Source organism: Ciona intestinalis, unplaced genomic scaffold, assembly GCF_000224145.3.
Source record: "Ciona intestinalis unplaced genomic scaffold, KH HT000037.2, whole genome shotgun sequence".
In the NCBI taxonomy this organism is placed as follows: Eukaryota; Metazoa; Chordata; class Ascidiacea; order Phlebobranchia; family Cionidae; genus Ciona; species Ciona intestinalis.
Window position 1 is genome coordinate 78,650 of NW_004190359.2, and position 21,823 is coordinate 100,472.

General features: G+C 33.8%; 5 protein-coding genes across 10 annotated transcripts; 3 read left to right on the forward strand and 2 right to left on the reverse strand.

Moving 5' to 3' along the window:
• Window positions 1-422: 422 nt before the first annotated feature.
• LOC100185888 lies at window positions 423-19,078 on the reverse strand. Of its 2 annotated transcripts, XM_026837950.1 has the most exons (7): window positions 19,067-19,078; window positions 16,474-16,477; window positions 3,234-3,325; window positions 3,074-3,160; window positions 2,613-2,710; window positions 2,028-2,123; window positions 423-1,890 (listed from the first exon to the last, which is right to left on the reverse strand). In XM_026837950.1, exons 3-7 carry the CDS (start codon window positions 3,285-3,287, stop codon window positions 732-734), a joined length of 1,494 nt encoding a protein of 497 aa, XP_026693751.1. In that variant the 5' UTR covers window positions 3,288-3,325; window positions 16,474-16,477; window positions 19,067-19,078; the 3' UTR covers window positions 423-731. The 2 variants fall into 2 exon arrangements, with proteins under 2 accessions (XP_026693751.1, XP_002128487.1); XM_002128451.4 differs by lacking the exons at window positions 16,474-16,477; window positions 19,067-19,078 and having other exon boundaries at window positions 3,234-3,343.
• Window positions 5,933-8,116, forward strand: LOC100178048 (fatty acid-binding protein 2, liver-like). The gene is made up of 4 exons (XM_026837955.1): window positions 5,933-6,050; window positions 6,348-6,523; window positions 7,478-7,579; window positions 7,848-8,116. The coding sequence occupies exons 1-4, from the start codon at window positions 5,984-5,986 to the stop codon at window positions 7,896-7,898; spliced, it is 396 nt and encodes a 131-aa protein (XP_026693756.1). The 5' UTR covers window positions 5,933-5,983; the 3' UTR covers window positions 7,899-8,116.
• Window positions 8,290-9,677, forward strand: LOC113474019 (cytidine deaminase-like). The gene is made up of 3 exons (XM_026837951.1): window positions 8,290-8,592; window positions 9,369-9,426; window positions 9,482-9,677. Exons 1-3 carry the CDS (start codon window positions 8,354-8,356, stop codon window positions 9,620-9,622), a joined length of 438 nt encoding a protein of 145 aa, XP_026693752.1. The 5' UTR covers window positions 8,290-8,353; the 3' UTR covers window positions 9,623-9,677.
• LOC100178005 (cytidine deaminase-like) lies at window positions 10,226-11,709 on the forward strand. 3 transcript variants are annotated; one of them, XM_026837953.1, is made up of 4 exons: window positions 10,226-10,356; window positions 10,972-11,217; window positions 11,379-11,433; window positions 11,501-11,709. In XM_026837953.1, the coding sequence occupies exons 2-4, from the start codon at window positions 10,973-10,975 to the stop codon at window positions 11,609-11,611; spliced, it is 411 nt and encodes a 136-aa protein (XP_026693754.1). In that variant the 5' UTR covers window positions 10,226-10,356; window position 10,972; the 3' UTR covers window positions 11,612-11,709. The 3 variants fall into 3 exon arrangements, with proteins under 3 accessions (XP_026693754.1, XP_026693755.1, XP_026693753.1); XM_026837954.1 differs by lacking the exon at window positions 10,226-10,356 and adding an exon at window positions 10,511-10,530; XM_026837952.1 differs by lacking the exon at window positions 10,226-10,356 and having other exon boundaries at window positions 10,888-11,217.
• On the reverse strand, window positions 11,710-20,447 carry foxj2 (transcription factor protein). Of its 3 annotated transcripts, XM_018815152.2 has the most exons (16): window positions 20,381-20,447; window positions 20,027-20,163; window positions 19,788-19,910; window positions 18,668-18,791; window positions 18,368-18,442; window positions 17,827-17,922; window positions 15,634-15,729; window positions 15,474-15,560; window positions 15,160-15,256; window positions 15,005-15,104; window positions 14,547-14,764; window positions 14,306-14,407; window positions 14,068-14,247; window positions 13,673-13,810; window positions 13,201-13,255; window positions 11,710-12,775 (listed from the first exon to the last, which is right to left on the reverse strand). In XM_018815152.2, the coding sequence occupies exons 2-16, from the start codon at window positions 20,140-20,142 to the stop codon at window positions 12,700-12,702; spliced, it is 1,683 nt and encodes a 560-aa protein (XP_018670697.1). In that variant the 5' UTR covers window positions 20,143-20,163; window positions 20,381-20,447; the 3' UTR covers window positions 11,710-12,699.
• Between the last annotated feature and the right edge of the window lie 1,376 nt (window positions 20,448-21,823).

A 21,823-nucleotide genomic window follows, 5' to 3' on the forward strand; every position in this document is an offset into this window, starting at 1 on the left:
AGTGCACGTCAAAGCTGATTACAGAGATGTTGGAAGCTCGATGCTTTTCCATCCGCCCACGTTTAAAGAAGGATGAATGTAAATTGCTTTATTCTCGCGTGGCCGGAGAATGACAGTATAGTTAAAACACGGGGGTTAATATACCTTGTGCCAGCTGCGTTACCCCGAATGTCATTTTGTGAGTGATTGTATTTGTGTTTTATTTTTTATGTTTAGGCTGATAATTTGGACATTCCGCAAGTGACCAGACGGTTGGAAGAAATTACGGTAAAGTAAGTACTTGTGTTAAATTTGTATAATGGTGCCTGGTGGCTATTTGACTATACCTCCAGGATACTGTATCCATATAACATGCGACTGTGTTATTAGTCACAGGTCTTGATAAACAGAGACGGAAAATGACTTAATTTAAATGCAAATTATAATTTTTGAAAAGTTTGTTTTATTAAATCAAACCATTTAACAAAACTGTAAATCCCCCAACAATATGTAAACGATTATTTTAAAAATTAACAATGAAGCATATTGCTGCTGCTCCGAAAAGCTATTATATGCCGATTATAATAATTAGATGATCTTGTAACTAATATTGCTTTAAAAAATAAAAAAGACGTGCTGACATATATAAACTATGTTGTAAGATTAAAAATTGAGAGCGGACTAAATGATAAATCACTTAAAAGAATTACAACAAAACGAATATTAAACGATAATTCATTCATCGATATCAGCTAAACGAGAATCTGGTGTTTATATCGACCATCTGTACCAAAAAGCTTTGGTTCGGTAACTTTTATACACTGTGAGCGGTTACCCAGACACGAATCCAGAGAACTGGTACGAGGAAAATACGTGGATTGTCTGTGTTGCTTTGGTGCGGAGAAACTTCGAAAAACTTTCGAACTGATTTGCCTTTCCGCGGCTTTTGATTCTTTATTTATGAATGCTTTAACCTCAGACTGGGCTGAATCAGGCTGGTCGTTCTTTACAGGTTCGCTGATTGGATCCAAGTTATGTACAGGATCAGCATTTTGATTTTTATCATCACTTGAATAATGAATTTGGACTTCGGTTAAATTGTTTCCCACCAAGTTTGTGTTCGATGTTCGGCAATGTTGGAAAGTTTCTTCTGGAGTGGAATATAAACTGTTGTCTTTGGTGGCGTTTTCTTGAGGCGGGGATGATGAACAATCTGTCGGGTTACCAGTGTTAACCACTTTTGGATTGTTTGCTCTTGATCTGCGGGCAGAATGCCGGTTGAGTTTATTATGCAGTGCGTTTTCGGATGACGACCTCCGAAAAGCGTCTAGTCTACTTTGACAGTTGGTCAACGTTCCTAAGCTGTTGGACTGAGTTATGTCGACACCACTATAGTTCCTTGACGAAATGTCAATTTGATCAGATTGAATCCGACGTGTTAGGACAAGTTCTTTCCTTCCTCCCAAGTTATCGATGCCGCGTGGGGACAACCAAGTAACGTTTGTGTATGCTGTAGACTCAATCAAATGTTTGTTTTGCAGATCTTCCTCGGATGGTGTTGTACAGACGATTACCCAGTCATTTTCGTCTAACTTAGTATTATTATTGTGACCGATTACCCGGTCGTTGTTAGTGCTGCAGAAACTTGAGTTAAACTCATCGCTGTCCGAATATTCTTGACAACTTCCTACTGAACAAGTGGAAAGAGATTCTGAAATAATTTCAGGAGGTTGCGTGTCCGAAACATAAGGGCGAACGGCTCCGTACAAAGACACTGCTTTTCTGATGCAGTCCATGCATCCTCTTCTACGAGCATCTTTAAGCATCGCATCCATTTCCTTTTTCCCCAGTCGTGTTTGCAGAAACAAGTGGAGGGCAGTGTTAGAAAGAAACACTGTTTGTCGCACAACCCTAAACAATGTATGTTTACATAAGACGAGAGGTACAGTGGTATAACATTTATAAAATAAGGGGTATAAGCCTTTTCTATTTGTTTAATAAGCTACATAGGATAACACCTAATCAGTTAAAAGGCTGCAATTACTCACTTCTGTAAAAAATCGGTTAGAATTTGTTGCCTTTCTTCGAGATAACGCTTTCTAAACGTTCCGATGATTCCAGGAAATGGCAAACTTGGTGGTTTTCTGTTAATAATATGAATTCATTTTAAAGTTATGCTCAATGTGTGGTTTGCCACCAAAGGAATTTTTTTAAATGCGGGCAAAAATTGTATTCAATAGATTTTTTATTTATATAAATATAAACCGCGTATATTTTAGCTTTGTGTGGTTGCACTTAATACATGATGCTCACGGCCCTGAATAGGGTCGCTTGAAACCAAAGGTCGCACAAACAACACACTCGGGAACATTGGCTAGGTCAAACAGGTGATAATAAATATAGAACTAACGAACACTACACCATGTTGACACGTCGATGTGTTACAAAACTATTCGTCATTATTTGTTGATATTTTACGATGTAGTTTTACGATTTTTATAAATTCGGATCCTGGTAGAGAAGCTATTTAAAATTTGCAATGCAACAATAATGGATCGGCATTCCTGTTGCGCAACGTCCTGAATTGCTGACATAATATAAAGTCTTTGTGCTAAATAAAGATATTAACTTACACGTCACATGTACGAGCCAAAGCACGACGCAGCCAAGTGAAATCTGAGTATCGTCGATCAACAACTGAATACTTTAAGCCGAATGACAAACTGTTTGTCTGAAACAAGAGACACTTTGTTGTTTCAAATTACCCTATCATGAATAATCTTTTAATACGTGTTGAAAGCTAAACCCTGCTACAATGCCTGGTTAACGTTAACCGAAGTTTTGTATGTAGTAGAATAGGATGTCAGGACACTAAAGCACATGTCTCCCTATACTGACAACAATTTAAAACAATCTAATAAACACACGAGGAGTTATTCAAAGATTCGCACACCAGGTGTAACTTTACAAATTCGAAAACACACAGGGTAAGACTGGACAGTTCAAAATTCTTACTTATGTTTAATGAATGATTTTATTACAAATACACAAATTTAAAGAAATATACTGTATGCTTATATAACATCCGTCTTACTTTTAGTGTAACTTGGTAAGTGGTGAATCTGCCTTCGTCGTGCGTGTTGTGAATGGTGGGGTTGGATACTTGAACATGGATGTACTCCTGTTAAATAAAAATGTTTATAAGAAAATATCAGGACTTACCACGTTTCATACAAAAAACAACCATGTTTTACCTTTTGTTCATCAGGAGATATATTATCATGATGCTTGTCCATTATGTTAATCATTGCTGCAAAACCTAATTAATTGTTTCCTAGCAAGATCTGTTGTATAAAAGCAAAATCGATCCAACGAAGTTTTAAAGTTGGTAATACCGCTTCCGCGCTTCGTCACGCCAATGTAAACGACACGTTTATCATATAGCATGATACAACAAATCCTAATCCTTGCTTTTTTATTTCGACCTTAGCGCCTTTTTCATTCACATTTACCAACTTGCGCCCTAATCGAAACGTTTCAAGGAAGTTGGAAAAAGTCCGTACCATATATTGTTTATCGCATTACATCTGTATTATCAGCTGCAGGAAGTCGGCAGTAGAGAAAATAAGACTGACCAAAAGTAAACAAACAGGCGGCTTGCTTAAAAAAAATTGCGAGTAATAATTTTCTCAGTAAATTTGCTACTACCCGTGACCATACAGAACATATGGTGGGCAAGTGTAAGATTGTACACATTACACGACGACCCCCAACAGTCTGTTTAACCTTTGCCCTTATCTGTTCTGTTACAACTGTTTTAGTGGTCTACTAACCCACAATTTAAAGGCTGGTCAACATTTTGTACATAATAATATGTCCATAAAAAAATTTACAATGCTGTTTGCGAAAGCATATTTGTGATAAGCCTACATTCCGTTAACTGTTATCGACTGGACATTTACGTCATCGTGACGTCACAAAAAGCGATCGTTCAGCGTGGTACTTCACAACAATAACAAAACAAGGGGAAGCGAATTCGTAATCTAGGACAGTAAGTAGGGCCTTTAGATTAAACTTTCAACAAGCTTGGAATCCGGTAAATCAATGAATCAGGAAATAAACCCAAGTGTTAGTTTTAAACTGTTTGCTGAGTTTACTTTCGGACATTATTTAATAACCATTTAATAATAACAATATAAGAATAAATCTCACTACATATGTCGACAAAAGAACATATAAATAGGGTGAAAGTGATGGGTATACATATTTTTGTGGATTCTCCATTCTATTAGATATAATTTCAATTAGAGCGAGTACAAACAAGCAAATGTAGCAAGAGTTAACAACTAAACATACCTGGTAAACTACTATATAATCCCTGCGGCAAGCTGGACAAATGTCAAACACGGTAAGATAATGACATTATGCCGAGCTAATGCAGCTACCAACTTCATGCTAACTCGCATTGAAAAGTTAAGCAAACACGTGATCTGTTTATCTTTGGTTTCTTTGTCCATGTTTGGTTTGTTATTATGCCAACAAAGATGACACTAACTAAAATAATTAATGAAATTATGTTACTCTTATACTGGAGCTACATTACCAATCGATAACTACTCAATGCACAGACTAACGTAACATTTAAAACATCCCGAATCGACCATAATATAGCGTAGCTAAATGGTACAGGGTAATATGATTTGCATCTTTTTTGTTTTTGTTTAGAAATCTTACGTCATACACTGCATTGTTTAAACCACTGACAAGACTGGTTGATAATAAAATTATAATACACAAGTCTCCTTCATTTAAACGCCCGTTGGCGTTGACAGTCGATGTAACGAATCGATGTAGTAGTAACTAAAATGTGTCTTCACGTTCAGCCAATTAATTACTGACTTGGCAAACAAACCAGTTAAAATGCCTAAACTAGATAGAAAACTAGCTGAACCTGAACAACTTGACAAAATCAGGAACTATTCTACTGTACTTTTAGTGTATACTGTACAAGGAAGCATAACAGACCTGTGTAGTGTGTACTAGGTAGTCTATATAATATATTCCACTTTGACCTGTCTGACTGCCACACAATGATGGAGCATAAAGAAGAGAATCTCTCGCCCGGTACAATGAAAAAGGCTGCACCATAAAGGAAATGGATGATGTAACCGCCTGCGCTCTTGCTAGTATAAGAAACGCAAACGCGAATCTAACATCAAATATGGCAAATACCTCGCGCTCTTTTGAATCGTCCAATACAATATGTAGGCCTACATTGCTACATATTAAGTTTAAAATGATTATCTCAGATTTTTTGATTTTGCTGTATATTGATTATACGCACTCAATTATACTGCACAAAACTAAGTACCATAACAAAACAACGCATAAATAAAGCAATCGCTATTAGGTAAAGCGGTCTGCTGTTGTATTGTATACAAACATAACAAACCTTTTTCATACAAAAATACTATTGAAATAAACTGCTAGTGTCTACTCGTCATCGGGCTAATTACGAGTTTGCGTGATGGGAACGAGTTAATTTAATACAACATAACACGTATAAAATTCGAGACTATCGATTGCCAATAATAATATTAAATATCGTGCTTCCAGTGGGTTGCCACAGATTTGTTTCAAATGGCTTTTCGATGGCAAAAGTAAAATATTTTCAAGAATAACATTCAAAGCTTTTAGCGAACTGGCGTTGAAGAGGGTCAAAAGTTCAAAGTAAAGGTCTTGCACTAAAGATTGAGGGTTTTTAACCACGCTTCATTGGTTACGGAAGATCATGTGTTGGCAAACGGTCTGAAACTGGAAGTCGTTAAGAAACTGCGAAGAAACCGCAAAGCTATAAATATAAATCCACAGCAGATCATGTAACCCGCGACAGTAGTCTAGCCTTTTCGCTTGGGATTGTACAGCAACTTGATTTCAGTGTAATTTATTTATTTGACTTATTTTATCAAAAAGGTTTATAGAAAATCAGAAATAGGTTGTTAAAATGGAGTTTGTAGGAACATGGATGCTTAAGGAGCAAGTTGGATATGAAGAGTTCATGAAACTTATGGGTCAGCATACAGGAGAGAATAAAATATGTATATCAAAGAAAATGTATACCAGGATGGGAGAAGATGGGACATATTTTTATTCTATTTTTCCGTCCCATTTGACAGTAAAGAAAAAACGTTCAAAGAATTATTAAACCGTCTCCTAACAACTCCCATCGACCGTTTTATAATTGTTTAAAACACGGTCACTAGGACATTTTGATATAAAGTGCTAAAGGTGCCCCATCTTCCCCCACAGTACAATACATATGTTTTAAAAAAGTCATTTTGTCGAGTTTTTTTTTTTTTTCTTTAAAGGCGTTCCTGAACAATACATTGCTGCTGGAAAGAATGCGCCGGTGACTTTGAAAGTCGAATGCAGCGATGGAGAAAACTTTGTTGTAACAACAACCACTGGACCAAAATCTTGGACAGATACCTTTAAAGTGGGTGAACCAGCGACTATATGTGGACCAGGACAAAGACCAATTAACGTAAGGATATATTTTAAACTTTTTACTTTTTAGGCCTACGTCGCAATTTACAAAAAAATAACCAAAATATTATCACGTTGAATACGATATAAAATATTAAAATTAGGATCAAACTAAAACACGGATAAAAACTAAGGAAAATTGAATGAATGAATGAAAGTAACTTACTTTTTCTTCGCGTGGCTGAAAAACGACAGTCGTTATCACACGGGTTTAACACCTCGTGCCAGCTTACGAGATACCATGTATGTTACTTTGTAGGTAATTATTTTTTTGGATTTTTTTTCGTTTTTTTAGGTATGGCCGATAATTTGGACAATCCATTAGTGACCACTAGGTTGAAGCAATTGCCGTTAAGTGTCTTGCCAAAAGTCACATACGCCCACAATCGTAGCATCCTTGAACCCATTACCTCTGGGTTACAGGAAGGCGCGGTAACCACTCTGCCACGGCACAGGTTGAAAGAGTAGCAAATAAAAACGAATTGCCGCTAAACCCAAATGTAGGCAAAACAACAAGGTTCGGTATAGTAAGTTATATCAATGTTAATATATGTACATATATTAACATTGGTTATATTATTTAATAAAACAACGATACGGTGTAAAAGGAAGAAAAATAAACCTAAAGAAAAAGAGGCTGCATGTTAAAAAGCTACATTTTAAGTTTACTGTTTTTCTGTTTCTAAGTGTCGCTCTTCATTCAACTTTAGCAGGGGGTTAGATGGGACACCTTTAGCACATAATATCAAAATATCCTGATCGTATTTTAAACAATTAACAACGGTCTATCGAAATCGTGAGGATATAGTTTCAGAATTATTTGAAAGTTCCTTGTTTACCACTAAATGGGTCGAGAAAATCGAATTAAAAGGTGTCTCATCTTTTCCCACACTACTGTAATATATATTAATTATACATTTTGGTTGTATAAGGATCTTGTTGTACTAAACAGACAGTCGTGCACCTTGTAGACGGGAAACTGACCGGGGAATATGAAATCGGAGGAACTAATCTACAAGCTTGCAGACAGGTGGTTGGCGATAAACTCCATGACGTAAGCTAACACCATTAAACTAATTACAGTTCTGATGAACAAGACAGTATACCTTTAGCTCCTAAAACACATATTTCTAAGGTTACAGGCATATACAGTAAATATTCTTTATTTATGACCAAATGTAACTAGAAAATTGAAAACATATCCAATTTTATCCGATCCTACTTTTCATGAAATTTTGTGGTCAAAATTGTTACACATATTTGCTAAGTAGCATTTGTAAACGCATAAGAGTGAATACAAAACCTTATTATTTTGTTGCTAGATTCTTAGCACCGAAGGCATCACGTTCAAGAGAATTTTTGACCGGCAGTGACACCTGAAGCATACCCATTATCCATATGTACACAAAATGATATTAATAATTTAAAATATACACTTCATTTTACATGAACAAAAACTGTACATTTCTATCATAGACATGAAAACTCTATAAGTAGTGAATTTTGAGACAGAACGCACGTTTTACCCAAAATATTCTGGCGTTTATTATATATCAACATTTAAAATTGTAAAACCGTTAACAAAATTCAATTTTATGACTGTGAATGCGCCATATAAAGGCATTGAAGATTATTGTGTCACGCTCGTTTCGGGCACAGCGTATATTTGTGGTTGCTGGCTCTGTTAGCATAAGCGATTTGCTTTGTTATTTAAAGAGCTGTAGCCTATGTACTTATAAAGCCTATGGCGTATAGACGTTGTACGTTACAAGTACAGGTATAGTTCTTTATTGTAAGGACATCGGCAGTGTTTATAAACATTAATATCATGAGTAAAAACAGCCCAAAAGAGTTATTAGAGATGGCCCGAGAAGCTAAAAAGTTTGCCTATAACCCATACAGCAAATTTCGAGTTGGTGCAGCACTTGTAACAAAAGAGGGTCGAATATTCACTGGGTGTAATGTTGAAAATGTCGGTTTTACATCAACAATATGTGCCGAACGAACTGCAATATGCAAAGCGATATCGGAGGGATACAGAGACTTCGTAGAAATAGCTGTTACATCGTAAGTAAACTTGAATGGAATATGGAAGTATGCGGCTTTGAAATCTAAATTGAGCAAGGCTGCGTTTACACCATATAGATACATGCAAGTGCCAAATTTGGTCTTGGCAGGGGCTGCAGCGAGCGCGCCAATACGCATGCGCAGAAGCTCAGAAAAAAAATATTATCACCCTAATTAAAATTTATGTAACCGACTGTCCAACTTGGTCCGGGTATATGGTCTACAACTCTACATGCTGAAATGCAAGTTTCAAAATTGTTAACTACTCCGAACTTTGTTACTATAACACAAGGGTTCCCAAACCGCGGCCCTCGGGAGCAAAATACATGACCCTCGGAGGCCTTTTGGTCCGATACCTCAAATGGTTTTTGAGTTATCGAAATTAACCATATATCGGACCAATAGTTGGTTTCATAAACTCGAATGGTCATTTCACATCTAATGGACGTGACCGCGTGGCTTTTCTGGTCAAAATAAGCAAAATATCTGCAACCGTTTGCAACCGTAGTTTTATTAGGGGTTCCAAAAAATGTGAAACTTTTTCTTTTTTACGAAGTTTAAACCATTCTAGAACTATTGTTTAATACCAGCATATGCGTCGAACTTCTTGACCTATTCGTTATAACCGCAACACGAGTCGCATTACAAAAATAGCAAGAAAAACCTTGCCTTGCGGCCCGTCGCATAATTATGATTTCACGTATTGGCCCTCATATTTTGAGACCCCTGCTATAACAGTATAAGTAAAATAAAAGTTACGTTAAAGTATATTACAGGGACTTGGAGGATGAAATAGTGACACCGTGCGGCGTATGTAGACAAACTCTCAGTGAGGTAAAAATTGATATATTGTTATTTTATATTCTTATAAATTATTTATATCTTGTAGTTTGGAAGCAATATTAAGGTATACTGCTCCAAAAGCGACCTCGGTTTTGAAGAGTTCACCCTAAAAGAATTGCTTCCACGGGCATTTGAAAACAATCACCTCGAATCATTTCAAGCAACGATCAAAAACACTTCAGCCTAAACTAAAACTATTATACAGTAGGGTGGGGGATAATGGAACACTTTTTCATTCTATTCTCTCATTCCATTTGGCAGTAAACAAATAACATTTAAAGGATTATAAAACCGTATCGTCACGACTTCCAATTGTTAATTGTTTAAAACTCGGATCGAGATATTTGGATATTTTATCTTTTTTAGTACTATATATAACTTTTTGGGGTAAGATGGGATACCGGTTTCAACAATTCACGCTGTTTTAGAGTTGCGGGACCACGGATGTGTATAATTATGTAAATACTATTTGTTTACTACCAAATGAAACGAGAAGAGACAATAAATACAGATCCCATCTTACCCCACCCTTCTCTATTTGGCAACAAAAAAAAACTACTTAAAATAGGTTACATACCAGTTTTTGTTTACCCTAAACACCAAAATATTATGCAAAACTTTAAAATATTGTTCTGATTCGTGAATATACATGATTGTACCACAAAAGGCTGCGTATATATTGGCATTCCACACTATAATGTTACATAAATTGACAACGTTACGTGGTTTCCGTTCTTGTTGTCATATGCGTGACGCATCTTTTGAAAAAGCTGTATACATTTCATTACAAAATTGGTAGACTCAGCTTTCGGACAGTCCAAGCGAATGGAAGATAATATATTAAGCTACTAAAAATGTTTAACACTGTTGTTATTGCCAAGTTACTAACTATTCCGAGTTACTGGACGACAGAGTCTAAAGGTATTCCGAAAAGCGCACTGTGTGTTACCTAAGCAATATTGTCTACTCTACAGTGTACTGACGAGTGACGACTATGCTGTTGAGTGTCTAAAGTACACAACGAATCTAGAGTAGAGACATATATAAAAAAATATATGTGTGTGTAATATCAGCATAGGGTTTAGGATAGAAAATGTAGGTTAATTATTAAGTTGTATTTCATTTTATTGTAACTAAAAATACTTTAACCAATAGCATTTCTTTTTGTGATTGTTAAATCTATCGTTATCGAGTTTATACGCCAGTCGCTTACCACAGGCTTATACATTATTAATGTCACGCTTACTGTGAACAACTTAACAACAAACCAACACTGCAAATGGCGTATAACAGAGATAGCTCACTGTAAATAGGCTATCACACTTCCACCACACACACTACCATTGTAAATACGAAAACACGTAGCAGTTTAACCAGAGTAACTGCCGAGGGCGGAGAAGTTTAGAAACTATATGGTTTCTGCAGACTATAATGTCATAGAATAGTGCAGAATTTTAGTATCGCTTGTACGAAAACTTTATTTTGACTTTATTCAGACGAATTTAAGTAGATTACTAATACTGTTTATTTATTCAGTATGGCTACAAAATATACGACGCCTGAAGCTCTCATTGCATTGGCTGATGGGGCAAAACAAAGAGCGTATTGTCCGTACAGCAAGTTCCAAGTTGGTGCAGCGGTAGTGGTGGAAAATGGAGATGTTTTCACAGGATGTAATGTAGAGAACGCGTGTTATCCAGTTGGTGTTTGTGCGGAAAGAACTGCTATATGTAAAGCTGTATCTGAAGGCCACACAAAGCTGGTTGCAGTGGCGGTAATTACGTAAGTAGATTTTTGATTTCATTTAAAATAAGGCTCGTTTACAGATTGTGTTCTGTTGTGAAATAAAATATCGACGCTTTCAAGAGAAACAACCAAAGGATTAAACAAGCAAAACAAAGCAAATATTAGCAGATGATTAAAATGTGGGTGTGTCTTTACAGAAATGGAAAGACTGTGAATTTTCCTTGTGGACTTTGTAGACAAAGCATTAGAGAGGTTTGTACATTGGCTTGCTTTATTTAGGTTTCATTACTTACCGTCGCTGATTTTTATTTATTTATAGTTTGGTACTGACGTGACAATATACTGTGCCAAAAAAGACCGGAGTTACCAGACACACAAACTGAAAGAACTGTTGCCTTTGTCGTTTGGTGCAGAAAATTTGATTCAATGAAAATAGTTTTGATATACATTTTTAATTATCGCCGCTAAAACTTCATGTACGCCATAATCAGTGGTTGACCAACAGTAAACAAAAACAAAACATTCACATCGAAACTTATCAATTTATTTTGGAACTCCATATATGTTAATATGTACAGCACTGCTACAAAAGTAATACAGAAAATTGTGCGGCTACCTCACACTCTATATGGCTACAACCAGCAACTAAACGCCAAATCTGGAGAAAAACGGTGGAAAAACAGATTCCCGCTGTTGTAGCATATTTATATATGTCACAAAATGTGAGTCGAAGTAAAAAGACAGATCATAAACAGTTTGGCTGCATCAAATTCTTCATTACTCGACGCATATTGAAGGCACACAGGTGGTTTATATAACAAGTGTTAAAACCAAGTAAAACATCTTTTGTACAATAGCGTGAAACACCAGTGTTTGCAATTAAGAAATGTACAGTGTTAAATTAAAACCAAAATCTTTACAGAACAGAAAGTATTTAAAATATATTTTAACGATCATGGTAAAGCATTGCACACTTTATCATTGGGCAGTTAAATTAACCATACCTGGCCCTTATGAAAAAATAACTTGGTATCTTGGTGCAGAATGCAAAACGAATCATTTTACGGCAGTCAAAGCACAGTCACATAACAAAATAATTAAGTGCACACCTTTAAAGTTTATCGATAAGCAAGGTGTAATGTACAAAAAAGAAAATGTGGTGAAATGTGAACTAATATAGTCGTATAGTACCATTATGGAAATATGAAACTTAGGCTTAAAATGCTGAAGAAATATATATGAATTGGGAATGTAGGAAATAATTGGAAATAGTGACGAGGCAACATAACACATCAATGACCAGTCACAGTAGAAAACCACTTTTGAAGAACCAAAGGAAAGAGTTTTGAATGTACAAGTTAACCGACTTGAAGAAAATACAAAAAATACAAAAAAAATCCTGAAAACCAAGACAAGCTAAAATACTTATTATAACATATTATTTCAGTAAAAAAACATTTCTTCATTATTCCAACTTAAAAAGGAACATAAGAAAGGTTCACAATAAACTGGTATTAACTAACAAATTGTGTCCCAGTCAAAATCGTCGACTATATCCTCACTTTGTGGTTGTTGTGTATTGGATGCAGTGTATCTGTTGTAGATAAATTGAACTTCAATTCAACACTCAAATTACAAAAAGGTTAATTACAAATTATGAAGTAATGCATACCAATAGTGGTAAATCTGACTTGTGTAAATTAACTTTACTATGATATATATTTTTACTTTATATATAGTACTGTGGGGTAAGATGGATACAACGCTATTTTAGAAGCGAGAGGATACAATTACAGTCATATAATTTTTTTAATATTTTTTATAAAATAAAAGAGAATGAAAACATGAACCATCTTACCCAAACCTACTATAGGTCATATTACACATTAAAACAAAGACAACCAACTAAAAGTTTATCTATAAAAGCTGGTAAATGAGCAAAATAAGGTTGCAAATGCAGGATTTACCAGATGTTAAAATGATATTTGATATTTCAATGTATTGACAGTCAACACTTACCGTGGAGGTGGTGGAAGGTTCCTTACATGGTTCACCATGTTTTGCTGATGAGAACCTGAAAAATAGAAGCAATAAGTTTGTTGGAATGTGAATAGTTAGATGCATTGAAAGCAGTAACAGATCAGTGACAAATTACGGCCAGCCAAGCTAATATGCAAGCGGGAAATCCACAACAAACTATGCTTGTCATGAAATTTCTACAACCGCTATCACTAACAATGTTTGCTTTGGGTTTAGATGAACAAGCTGGGTGGAATGACAAAACTAACAACTTGAGCATCAGAAATTCAACAAACTGCTGGCTATACTTACCAGTTTAGCAACTATCTGCTAATCTAACTAATCTTGTCAAAGAAAACAATTTGAGATGCTGAATTATGGCATTGCATATGGGTATTCCATGCAGCATGCACTATGTGATTGCTTCTATTATCAAGGCACATGCGTGGATGTTTTTGAAGTGAATACTAACCAGGGACATTTACACTGTGACTCTGTTGGTTGTTGGTATTGTAATGCAGATGGTTTGTTGCGGCAGTTGCTTGATGATGGTTCATGCTTATGCATGGCATGCTACCACCAAACGGGGCACCAAGTCTATTTGGTGTCTCTACAGTTTACCAACAGAATTTTGGTAAAGCATATTCACAAACTAATTTTTTTTTCTAAGAAAAACTAGAATCAATTTTAATCTCACCTGATTAAAATTTATTTTGACATTACCACATAATCACATGTTGAGTATATCTGTATACTACTATAAACTAATAAGGTACCATAGTATGAGAATAGTATATATCATATGTTATGAAAACACTTAATGAGTTTTGTCAATGCAACAATGAGTTCCTATGTACGACAACTTACCAACTGCAGATTGATTTGAATGATGGAGTTGCTGGTGGCCTGCAGAGTGGGAGTGAGATTGAGTTGGAACAAATCCACTTTGCTGGAAAAAGTGGTTAAGACTTCCACATAAGTCAACCGCAGATTGCTGGTCAAGTTCCCAGTTCTTTTGATCAGCTTGTTGCATGTTTTCAATGAGATCTAAGAAATATAGTTACAGTTAAACACTTAATTTTAGATAATTTGAGATATCAAGTACCTTGGTATTGAGTAAAATCTACTTCTGACCAGTTGTGACTTTGGGCCATCCTACAACTCTGACGTAGAGATTCAATATTGTTGAAGAACTCAAAGTTCCATCCTTTAATAAAAAACAAATATTTACTGTCTGTGACGGAGAAATGTTGAATGAAAAGTTTGAATAAAACGACAAGTTACACAAAACTTTTTGAAATTCGCAGCAGAAAACAGCATGGTTGATAAAGGTAGATAAAACTAACCTGAAGTGCTGGCAGATGCTTTGTTTATTTGGTTGAGTGTTGCAGAGTGACCCAGGGGGTGTTCAGTGTTGTGTACATTACGTAGCCCACCATTACCAGTGTCGGATATATGGACAAGATTAGATTGTGCGTTGTTTGCATTATGCTGATGTAAGTTATTAGACCTCTGCTGCCCCATGTGGCTGTAATGTGAGTATGAACTTGCTGATGACGCAGAGCTGTGGAAGTTTTAAACAAACATAATGGTCAAATATTTTTCCACTAAATGCATAAAAACAAAGTAAGAATGTCAACATAATGAGAACATAATACAAAATAAACATAAAAGTAAACAGTAGCAGATTGTATGGTGGCTAACAGAATTACCAAATACTCTTGCAATCTTATTTTTTGAAAAGTTTTAGTTAAAATTTTAATAACTATTAAAAAGCAGAATAACAGAAATTAATCTCCTTTACTTGGAGAAGTTGTGACTTGATTGGTTAGATGTTGAAAATGCACACGAGCTTCCTCCAGAATCGTTCATCAAACTCCTTTCATGCGATGAATGATTTAAGTCTGGAACAAAGTAATCAAATGTTGTTGAAATATTGAGTCATGTATTATAGCTTACTATCTATGGTTGGTTGAAACACTGTCTTGTATATACTTCGAAATGAAGCACTAAGATCTTCTAGTCCCATTCCATCCATACCTTCCGTAGAAGAATTCTACAAAACATTACCTGTGAGTTTTTATGAAAATTAAAACATCTAAATATGCTTCACACACTGGCTTCTTTATTGTTGGAAGAAACACACAAAACACAGATTTGAGTAATATTTTTTATTTTACTAAATTTGTATTTAGAAGCAAATTGTACATCTGATTGTAAAATATTTAAATATACAATAATAGTTACTTCAGAATAATACTATAGACACAAACCTGTCCGTGAGGTAATTGTGCATGGTTAACAGGAGTTGATGAATGACACGGTAGCGCATGTACTGGACTACCCTGTTGTGGGGATGCCTGGTTAAGAAAAAGATGTTTTTTTACAAAGTTGAAAAATAATCTAGCAAAAATTGATATATGGAATACTTACCATATTGGAAAAGTCTGGAACACAAACTTGCATGATGCGTTGATTAGGCTGTTGTATGCTGTCATTTGATGAATGAAATGAATTATCCTCATACACCTGCATTTAATTAAAGATTAAAACATTAAACGAAACAACTCTTAACTGCATTCAAGAATTTATAGTAATCAACTACAGAGAGTAAAATTCAATACATTAGTAAACAATGCCCAATAAACTAAAGTAAACAACTGTACATCTTAGTACAAATAACAGGATACTGTTTTATGACAAAGCATTATATGCCCCGGTCTCACAAAACAAAACATGGAACACAGAAGGCAAACCACTTTGATTTTGGTTTTTAATACCGCTGAAACCCTTTTGCTAAAACATTTAATGTTGCTGTATTTTAAGCACACACACAAAACATCATAGGTTTAATTTTTGAACTGAAAATATTTGTTTGCACTTGGAAATAATTAGAGTTTAAAATGCATTTATACATTTGTATATATTTAATTATATTTAATTAAATATATATATAGTTTTTTTTTTACAAGAAAGAGTTGAAATTGAGGGGGTAAAAGAAAGCAGTAGTAATATTCTTAATACAACAAAAACAAATTAATCCTCTTAAAATTAAAAAAGAGTTGTTTTTGTATTTATAGAGACTTAACAGCGTTAGACAATTAATAGCATATCAAACATGTGCAAAGAATATTACATAATCATAAAACAGCAAATGCTGTGGTCCTTAACTCCCAAGTAGAGTTATTCATGGACAACCATATTTTGTAGTTGTAAGACTGTGGTTATTACGCTGGTATGTGAATAAGTAATAACACACTACATAGTAATTACTATTCTGAAGAATGATTCTAAAGGCAAAGTTTTTACCACATAACAATAAAAAAATTTATCTGAGCATGTTGTAAGAAATATTTAAACTAGGAACCTAGTAAAAGTTAAGCACATTTCTCAACTTTGTATTGAGAAAATACTCTGCTTCTATGGATTTGTATTCACAATTATCTCTAAAAATAAATTGGCGTTACTATAAATATGCCTTTAAAAAGGGGTTACATAATCAACTATATATAATATATTTATTAACTATGGTGAAAAAACAATATATAAATTAAAAAGGATATATTATATATACCCAAACCCATTTCATTTCACAAAAAACATTACTGTTATTTAAATCACAATTACATGTTTATTTTGCTGTTATAAATTCAACATGTAGTTCATTTAAAGGAGGTTAAATTTCCAATGAGTTGAATTTAAAGGAACATCTAGTCAACAAAAGGTTCAACAAGCACTTATACTAACTAAGTAGCTATGTATGAGGTTAAGCACTAGTAAAGTTAAGCAGTGAGCAAATTTAAAAGAACAATGTAATAAACACATGTTTAACTAAAGGTATTAGGTTTTAAGTTAGGAGAAATACAATAAATGTTATCATGGTAACAATAATACACTTGGTTTCCAAAGAGAGTGTATGATGCTATAAATTTTCTACTACGTAGGGAGATTATGTGCAGTGGGAAAGCACACATACGTCATAGATATTGACGTAATCCACACCGCTTAAGGTATTGACATTGACACATGCTTGAGTAAAATGTCAACTTTTCACCTTTCACAGACAAATACTGTTGCTTGTAATTGTATATTATTTGGAAACCTGATTTAACCAGGGACCTCTAGGAACTTACTTTAATAACAAATAAATAGTACTGTAATATCAGTAAGTTTAATTATTCATAAAATTAAACTTTTTAGAAAACTTTAGTCAAAATAAGTTGTTTGGCGGAAGTAGCTGAACACAAAATATTAAGTCAAGAGATGATTCTCAAAACAATAAAAGTAATGTGTGTTGTGCAAACAACTTCAAGCTTGGGTTGGTTGAATGTGTAATATTACTACTATATAACCCATATACCTACAACTACAAGTCGTGTTTTTATATTGTAGGCATTTTTTTAAATTATGCTTTTGCTAACAACTGATCAGGTTTTTTAAAAGCATTTCTTATCAAATGGTTTATTTTAATGTGTGATTTGTAAAGAAAAACCACTTGTACAAAAAAGCAATACTAAAGGTAACATGTTTTAACCTAAAAAATTAAGAAAACATCAACTTTAAAAGGAACTACAGACAGTGGTCTACTTGTAGTTTTATGTTTTATGAATATCCTGACCATCTTACCCCCATGTCGTCGGGTCTTGCTTTACGTTTAATACCACGAGGTCGAGATAAAATCGGATCTTCCTGAGGGTTTGAATCAATTGCCCAATATGATCCCTGGAATGCAACTATGTTTAAAATATATAATGTACTTTTGCTTAGAGAACTGCAAGAGTAATATAACACTTACTAACTTGAGTTGTAACAGGCTGAATAAAAACAACATTTACTTGCATAGTTAAAACAAAGGAGAACAAACCATTAAACCAACAATATTGAAATAACAACAGGCTAAAGTCCTTGGACTCCTTACTGTATCTAGTGCAATGTGACACTCGTCACTTACACATATGTTGCATGTTATTATACAATCATAAATTAAAATAAACCAGTAAACCACCATATTTTACTATCAACACCAAATGTTTACTATTTATATTCAGTTGTTTAACAAAATGAAATTGAATTAGAATTTTACAAATGTGAATTTTCCACTCTATAAGTAAAAGACCAGCTTCAAAAGTGTCATTTAAACCAAAATAGACTGAATAAAAGCAAATACCTTTCCAGGATCGTCTTTTGCTCGCGGCACTTTCATAAAACACTTATTTAACGACAAGTTGTGACGAATTGAATTCTAAAATTAAAAAAAATATTTTTGTTGATAATACTATTATACATAACCAATATAGCGATAATCTATATATATATATAAACAATTCCAATGTAATATTAATAAAAAACTAACATTTAGTTATCTCTTCGAATAAGATACCAAAGATTGAATATTTAAAATAAAAAAACAGGTTATAGCGACTTTCTAATCCATAAACTAAATATTTTAACATAGTTTCAATCACACCTTCCAACCAGTTCCAGCTCCACTATAGTAAGGGAAAGTCTTGCATATCCATTGGTAAATTTCACTCAAAGTCATTTTCTTTTCATTGGAAGAGTTGATAGCCAGAGAAATTAGACTGGCATAGCTGTTGACATAAACAGAACAACAAATTAGGCTGTGTCTTCTGTGCATAGCCTATACAATAAGTTTAATATTGAGTAAGGTTATTTAAAACTATATAAAAATTGTTCGTAATTGACTAAGTTTTCGCTCAAATTTAATTAAAACAATAATGATAATTAATGACTCTGTGTCAGTTTTTTTCCAAATTCCACCAAACTACACATGTTTTTTTATAATTGTAGTATTATATATTATTATTTGGAAATATGGCTCAATAGGTTATTGAAGGCCTTTTACCAAATAGAATCAGGGATAATGAATAAAATGTTTAAAAACATTGATGTAAAAATAATTTTGCAATGAACAATATTATAAAATTGTATCTATATTTTATTATTTTCACAAACATTGGAAACCGCATAAAGAATGGTTGCCAATGGATTCTCATTTGTAAGAGTTGTACCTTTTGTTTCGCATTTGGCACAGAGTTATCTGTGGGACTTGCACCAAAATAAGGAAGCTATTAGCGATACCATACCTAACCTCTCCGAAAAGCGATGGGATCTTCATTGTTAATATTATACAAGCAACATTGGAAGTGGACTTTTTGCCTGTCCTATCATTATCTTTAGATCAGTACAATTGATATCTCTGGGCTGCAACGCAGAGATATAGTAGAGTATAGCTCTACTGTTTTCTAAAACTGATAAACTGGTAGAGTGATCTTACTACAATATCTTTGCAGGGCAGCCTAGAGATATGAATCTGACTAATCCAAAGCTAAAACGAATAGAAGGAAAAACAAGCCTAAAGTCCGTTTGAAATTGTTGCTTGTTTTTATTGTATATATATATATATATATATATATATAGGTCTATAAACACTGACAATACCATCACTTTTTAGCTTGAATGCGCTAAACCCGCAAATTTTGGGTTAAGTCCTACAGATGAAAGTGCACCAAATGGAAAAGTGAAACTTTACAAATGGGACTCTTATGTCAACTTACAATAACTACCTGTATGGAGGTTTTCCATCCTTTGACTGCCCATCATTAGAATCACCATCTCCATTAGATTTTTTGTCATTTTTACCATCTTTATCCTCCTTGGCTGCTAAGCTCATTGCTTTTACATTCAATCTGTTATACGAATAAAATATCTTAAAAATTATGATATGACTTATCATAATCCTAATTTTCATTGGTTGTACTTTGGTATGCGAACGAATATTAACTTGTTTGTAATCCGAACATACCTTGGCAGCCAATCCATTGAAGTCAAGCTATTTTCCAAGTCAGTCATGTTTTTCTTACTTTCAGCATCTCTCATACTTGTCATATTATAATGAGTGCTGGTGGTGCAAGTCGACATGAGCAAAAATCAATTGCGTATCTTTATAAAATTTTTCTTATATTTTAATAAACTGTTAACATGCTAATAAGATAAAACTTCGATACATTAATCATTACAATAAAATACATAGCAATATTACAGGAAACATGTTTAAGTCTTAAAGATAAATTCTATGATTCACTCAGACACTGAACCAGTAAAATAGAGATACTGTCACGTTTAGATGTATAACAATATAATTTAAACAATGGCTTACTCCGCCGCTACTAGATCCTTGCATTCGACTTGTTTTCAGTTTACGAACTTTACCAGTAGTTAAAAGAATCACAAATGGAACGCGATTAAACAAGAGAGCTATAAACTAAACTCCATTAAAGCAGAATCATAGAAACACTCTGGTGTCCAACCTGAATGTAAGTATGAATGTAACTTACTTTATCCTCGCGTGGCCGGAAAACGACAGTCGTTATCACACGGGTTTAACACCTCGTGCCAGCTTACGAGTTACCATGTATGTTACTTTGTGGGTAATTATTTTTTTTGTTTTTTTTCTTTTTTTTTGACCCATTACGTCCCAATAAGTTGTTGGTCACGTATGCGAGCATATGCATAGATGTGTGGTCATATAGCAGAGTTTGGAAAAACATAAGTACCCTTTACATATTGCCCACTGTAGCCCACGGTGTTCTGGTGGTGATACCATGAATTAATACTATCATACCCAGGGCCCGTATATAAACAAGTTTATGTATTTTTACCAATTTGAAAATACACAGTGTAAGACGGGACAGTTTAAAATCCCTGTTAATTTCGATTAATAAGTACATTTATTGTTAGGAATACACGTAAATAACATGAACAAATATTGTACACCGAGAAAATCAAATTTAAACATTATTTTTCTTGATTCCTTGCCATATTTTTAAAGGGTCGCCTACAATATAAAATTATTCTATGAAAATTGCTATTGTTTGAACGATAATGAGTAATGTTAGAACATCGGTTGTTAAGCATAAAATATATATATTAAGTTTATGCGGCCGAGAAAGCACAATCGGTTTATTTCGGTAGGTTAACTACAAGTTGCAGAATACTATTAACATAAATACTTCCTTTTTTGTCCCGTCTTCTCCCCCTTTGCAGTTTTGGTTTTTATTGTTAAAACTTTAAAAGGTTAAATTTTAATTGAATTATTAACTTAGTAGGATAATTTAAATATAATACAATAACAAGATAATATATGTAAAATACATTCGAAGTACAGTCACTTGCACTTGGAAATATTATATGAGAAGTGGTTTGTGCAAAAAATAGTGTAGCAATAACCAATTTGTAGCAAAAATTAAAACTATATTAATAGTTATTATCAATTTTCAGTTATTACAAGTTCATGTGCATTTGTAGGATACAATATTTATTTATTGACGTTTGAACAATACTTATTATCGTTTAAACAATACTATATAATAAAAAACTGCGAGTATAGGGTAAATATATTTTTCTATTTTCATGTAATAATATATACTGTATATGTGTATAGGGTTGGTAACATATATTAAAAACTATAATGTAGGCAAAATTGTTAAAAATTATATCAGTAATGCAAAAAAAGGATGTTTGAACTTGATTTTCAAACGTTTAATATTATTTTGTGGTATTTCTAATAAAAATCATTTATTAATCAAAATTCACAAGGTTT

What these genes read in the sequence shown, in the direction of transcription:
- LOC100185888 (XM_026837950.1), bottom strand. Translation starts at nt 3,287, where the DNA reads ATGATTAACATAATGGACAAGCATCATGATAATATATCTCCTGATGAA. An exon ending in CTTACCAAGTTACACTAAAA is followed by an intron (nt 2,711 to 3,073) that starts GTAAGACGGATG and finishes CTCTTGTTTCAG; the next exon opens with ACAAACAGTTTGTCATTCGG. An exon ending in TTGGCTCGTACATGTGACGT is followed by an intron (nt 2,124 to 2,612) that starts GTAAGTTAATAT and finishes TATTATTAACAG; the next exon opens with AAAACCACCAAGTTTGCCAT.
- LOC100178048 (XM_026837955.1), top strand. Translation starts at nt 5,984, where the DNA reads ATGGAGTTTGTAGGAACATGGATGCTTAAGGAGCAAGTTGGATATGAA. An exon ending in CAGGACAAAGACCAATTAAC is followed by an intron (nt 6,524 to 7,477) that starts GTAAGGATATAT and finishes TGTACTAAACAG; the next exon opens with ACAGTCGTGCACCTTGTAGA. An exon ending in TTGGCGATAAACTCCATGAC is followed by an intron (nt 7,580 to 7,847) that starts GTAAGCTAACAC and finishes TTTTGTTGCTAG; the next exon opens with ATTCTTAGCACCGAAGGCAT.
- LOC113474019 (XM_026837951.1), top strand. Translation starts at nt 8,354, where the DNA reads ATGAGTAAAAACAGCCCAAAAGAGTTATTAGAGATGGCCCGAGAAGCT. An exon ending in GTAGAAATAGCTGTTACATC is followed by an intron (nt 8,593 to 9,368) that starts GTAAGTAAACTT and finishes AGTATATTACAG; the next exon opens with GGACTTGGAGGATGAAATAG. An exon ending in GTAGACAAACTCTCAGTGAG is followed by an intron (nt 9,427 to 9,481) that starts GTAAAAATTGAT and finishes TATATCTTGTAG; the next exon opens with TTTGGAAGCAATATTAAGGT.
- LOC100178005 (XM_026837953.1), top strand. Translation starts at nt 10,973, where the DNA reads ATGGCTACAAAATATACGACGCCTGAAGCTCTCATTGCATTGGCTGAT. An exon ending in GTTGCAGTGGCGGTAATTAC is followed by an intron (nt 11,218 to 11,378) that starts GTAAGTAGATTT and finishes GTGTCTTTACAG; the next exon opens with AAATGGAAAGACTGTGAATT. An exon ending in GTAGACAAAGCATTAGAGAG is followed by an intron (nt 11,434 to 11,500) that starts GTTTGTACATTG and finishes ATTTATTTATAG; the next exon opens with TTTGGTACTGACGTGACAAT.
- foxj2 (XM_018815152.2), bottom strand. Translation starts at nt 20,142, where the DNA reads ATGTCGACTTGCACCACCAGCACTCATTATAATATGACAAGTATGAGA. An exon ending in GATGGAAAACCTCCATACAG is followed by an intron (nt 18,792 to 19,787) that starts GTAGTTATTGTA and finishes TTATGTCAACAG; the next exon opens with CTATGCCAGTCTAATTTCTC. An exon ending in GAGCTGGAACTGGTTGGAAG is followed by an intron (nt 18,443 to 18,667) that starts GTGTGATTGAAA and finishes TTTTAATTTTAG; the next exon opens with AATTCAATTCGTCACAACTT.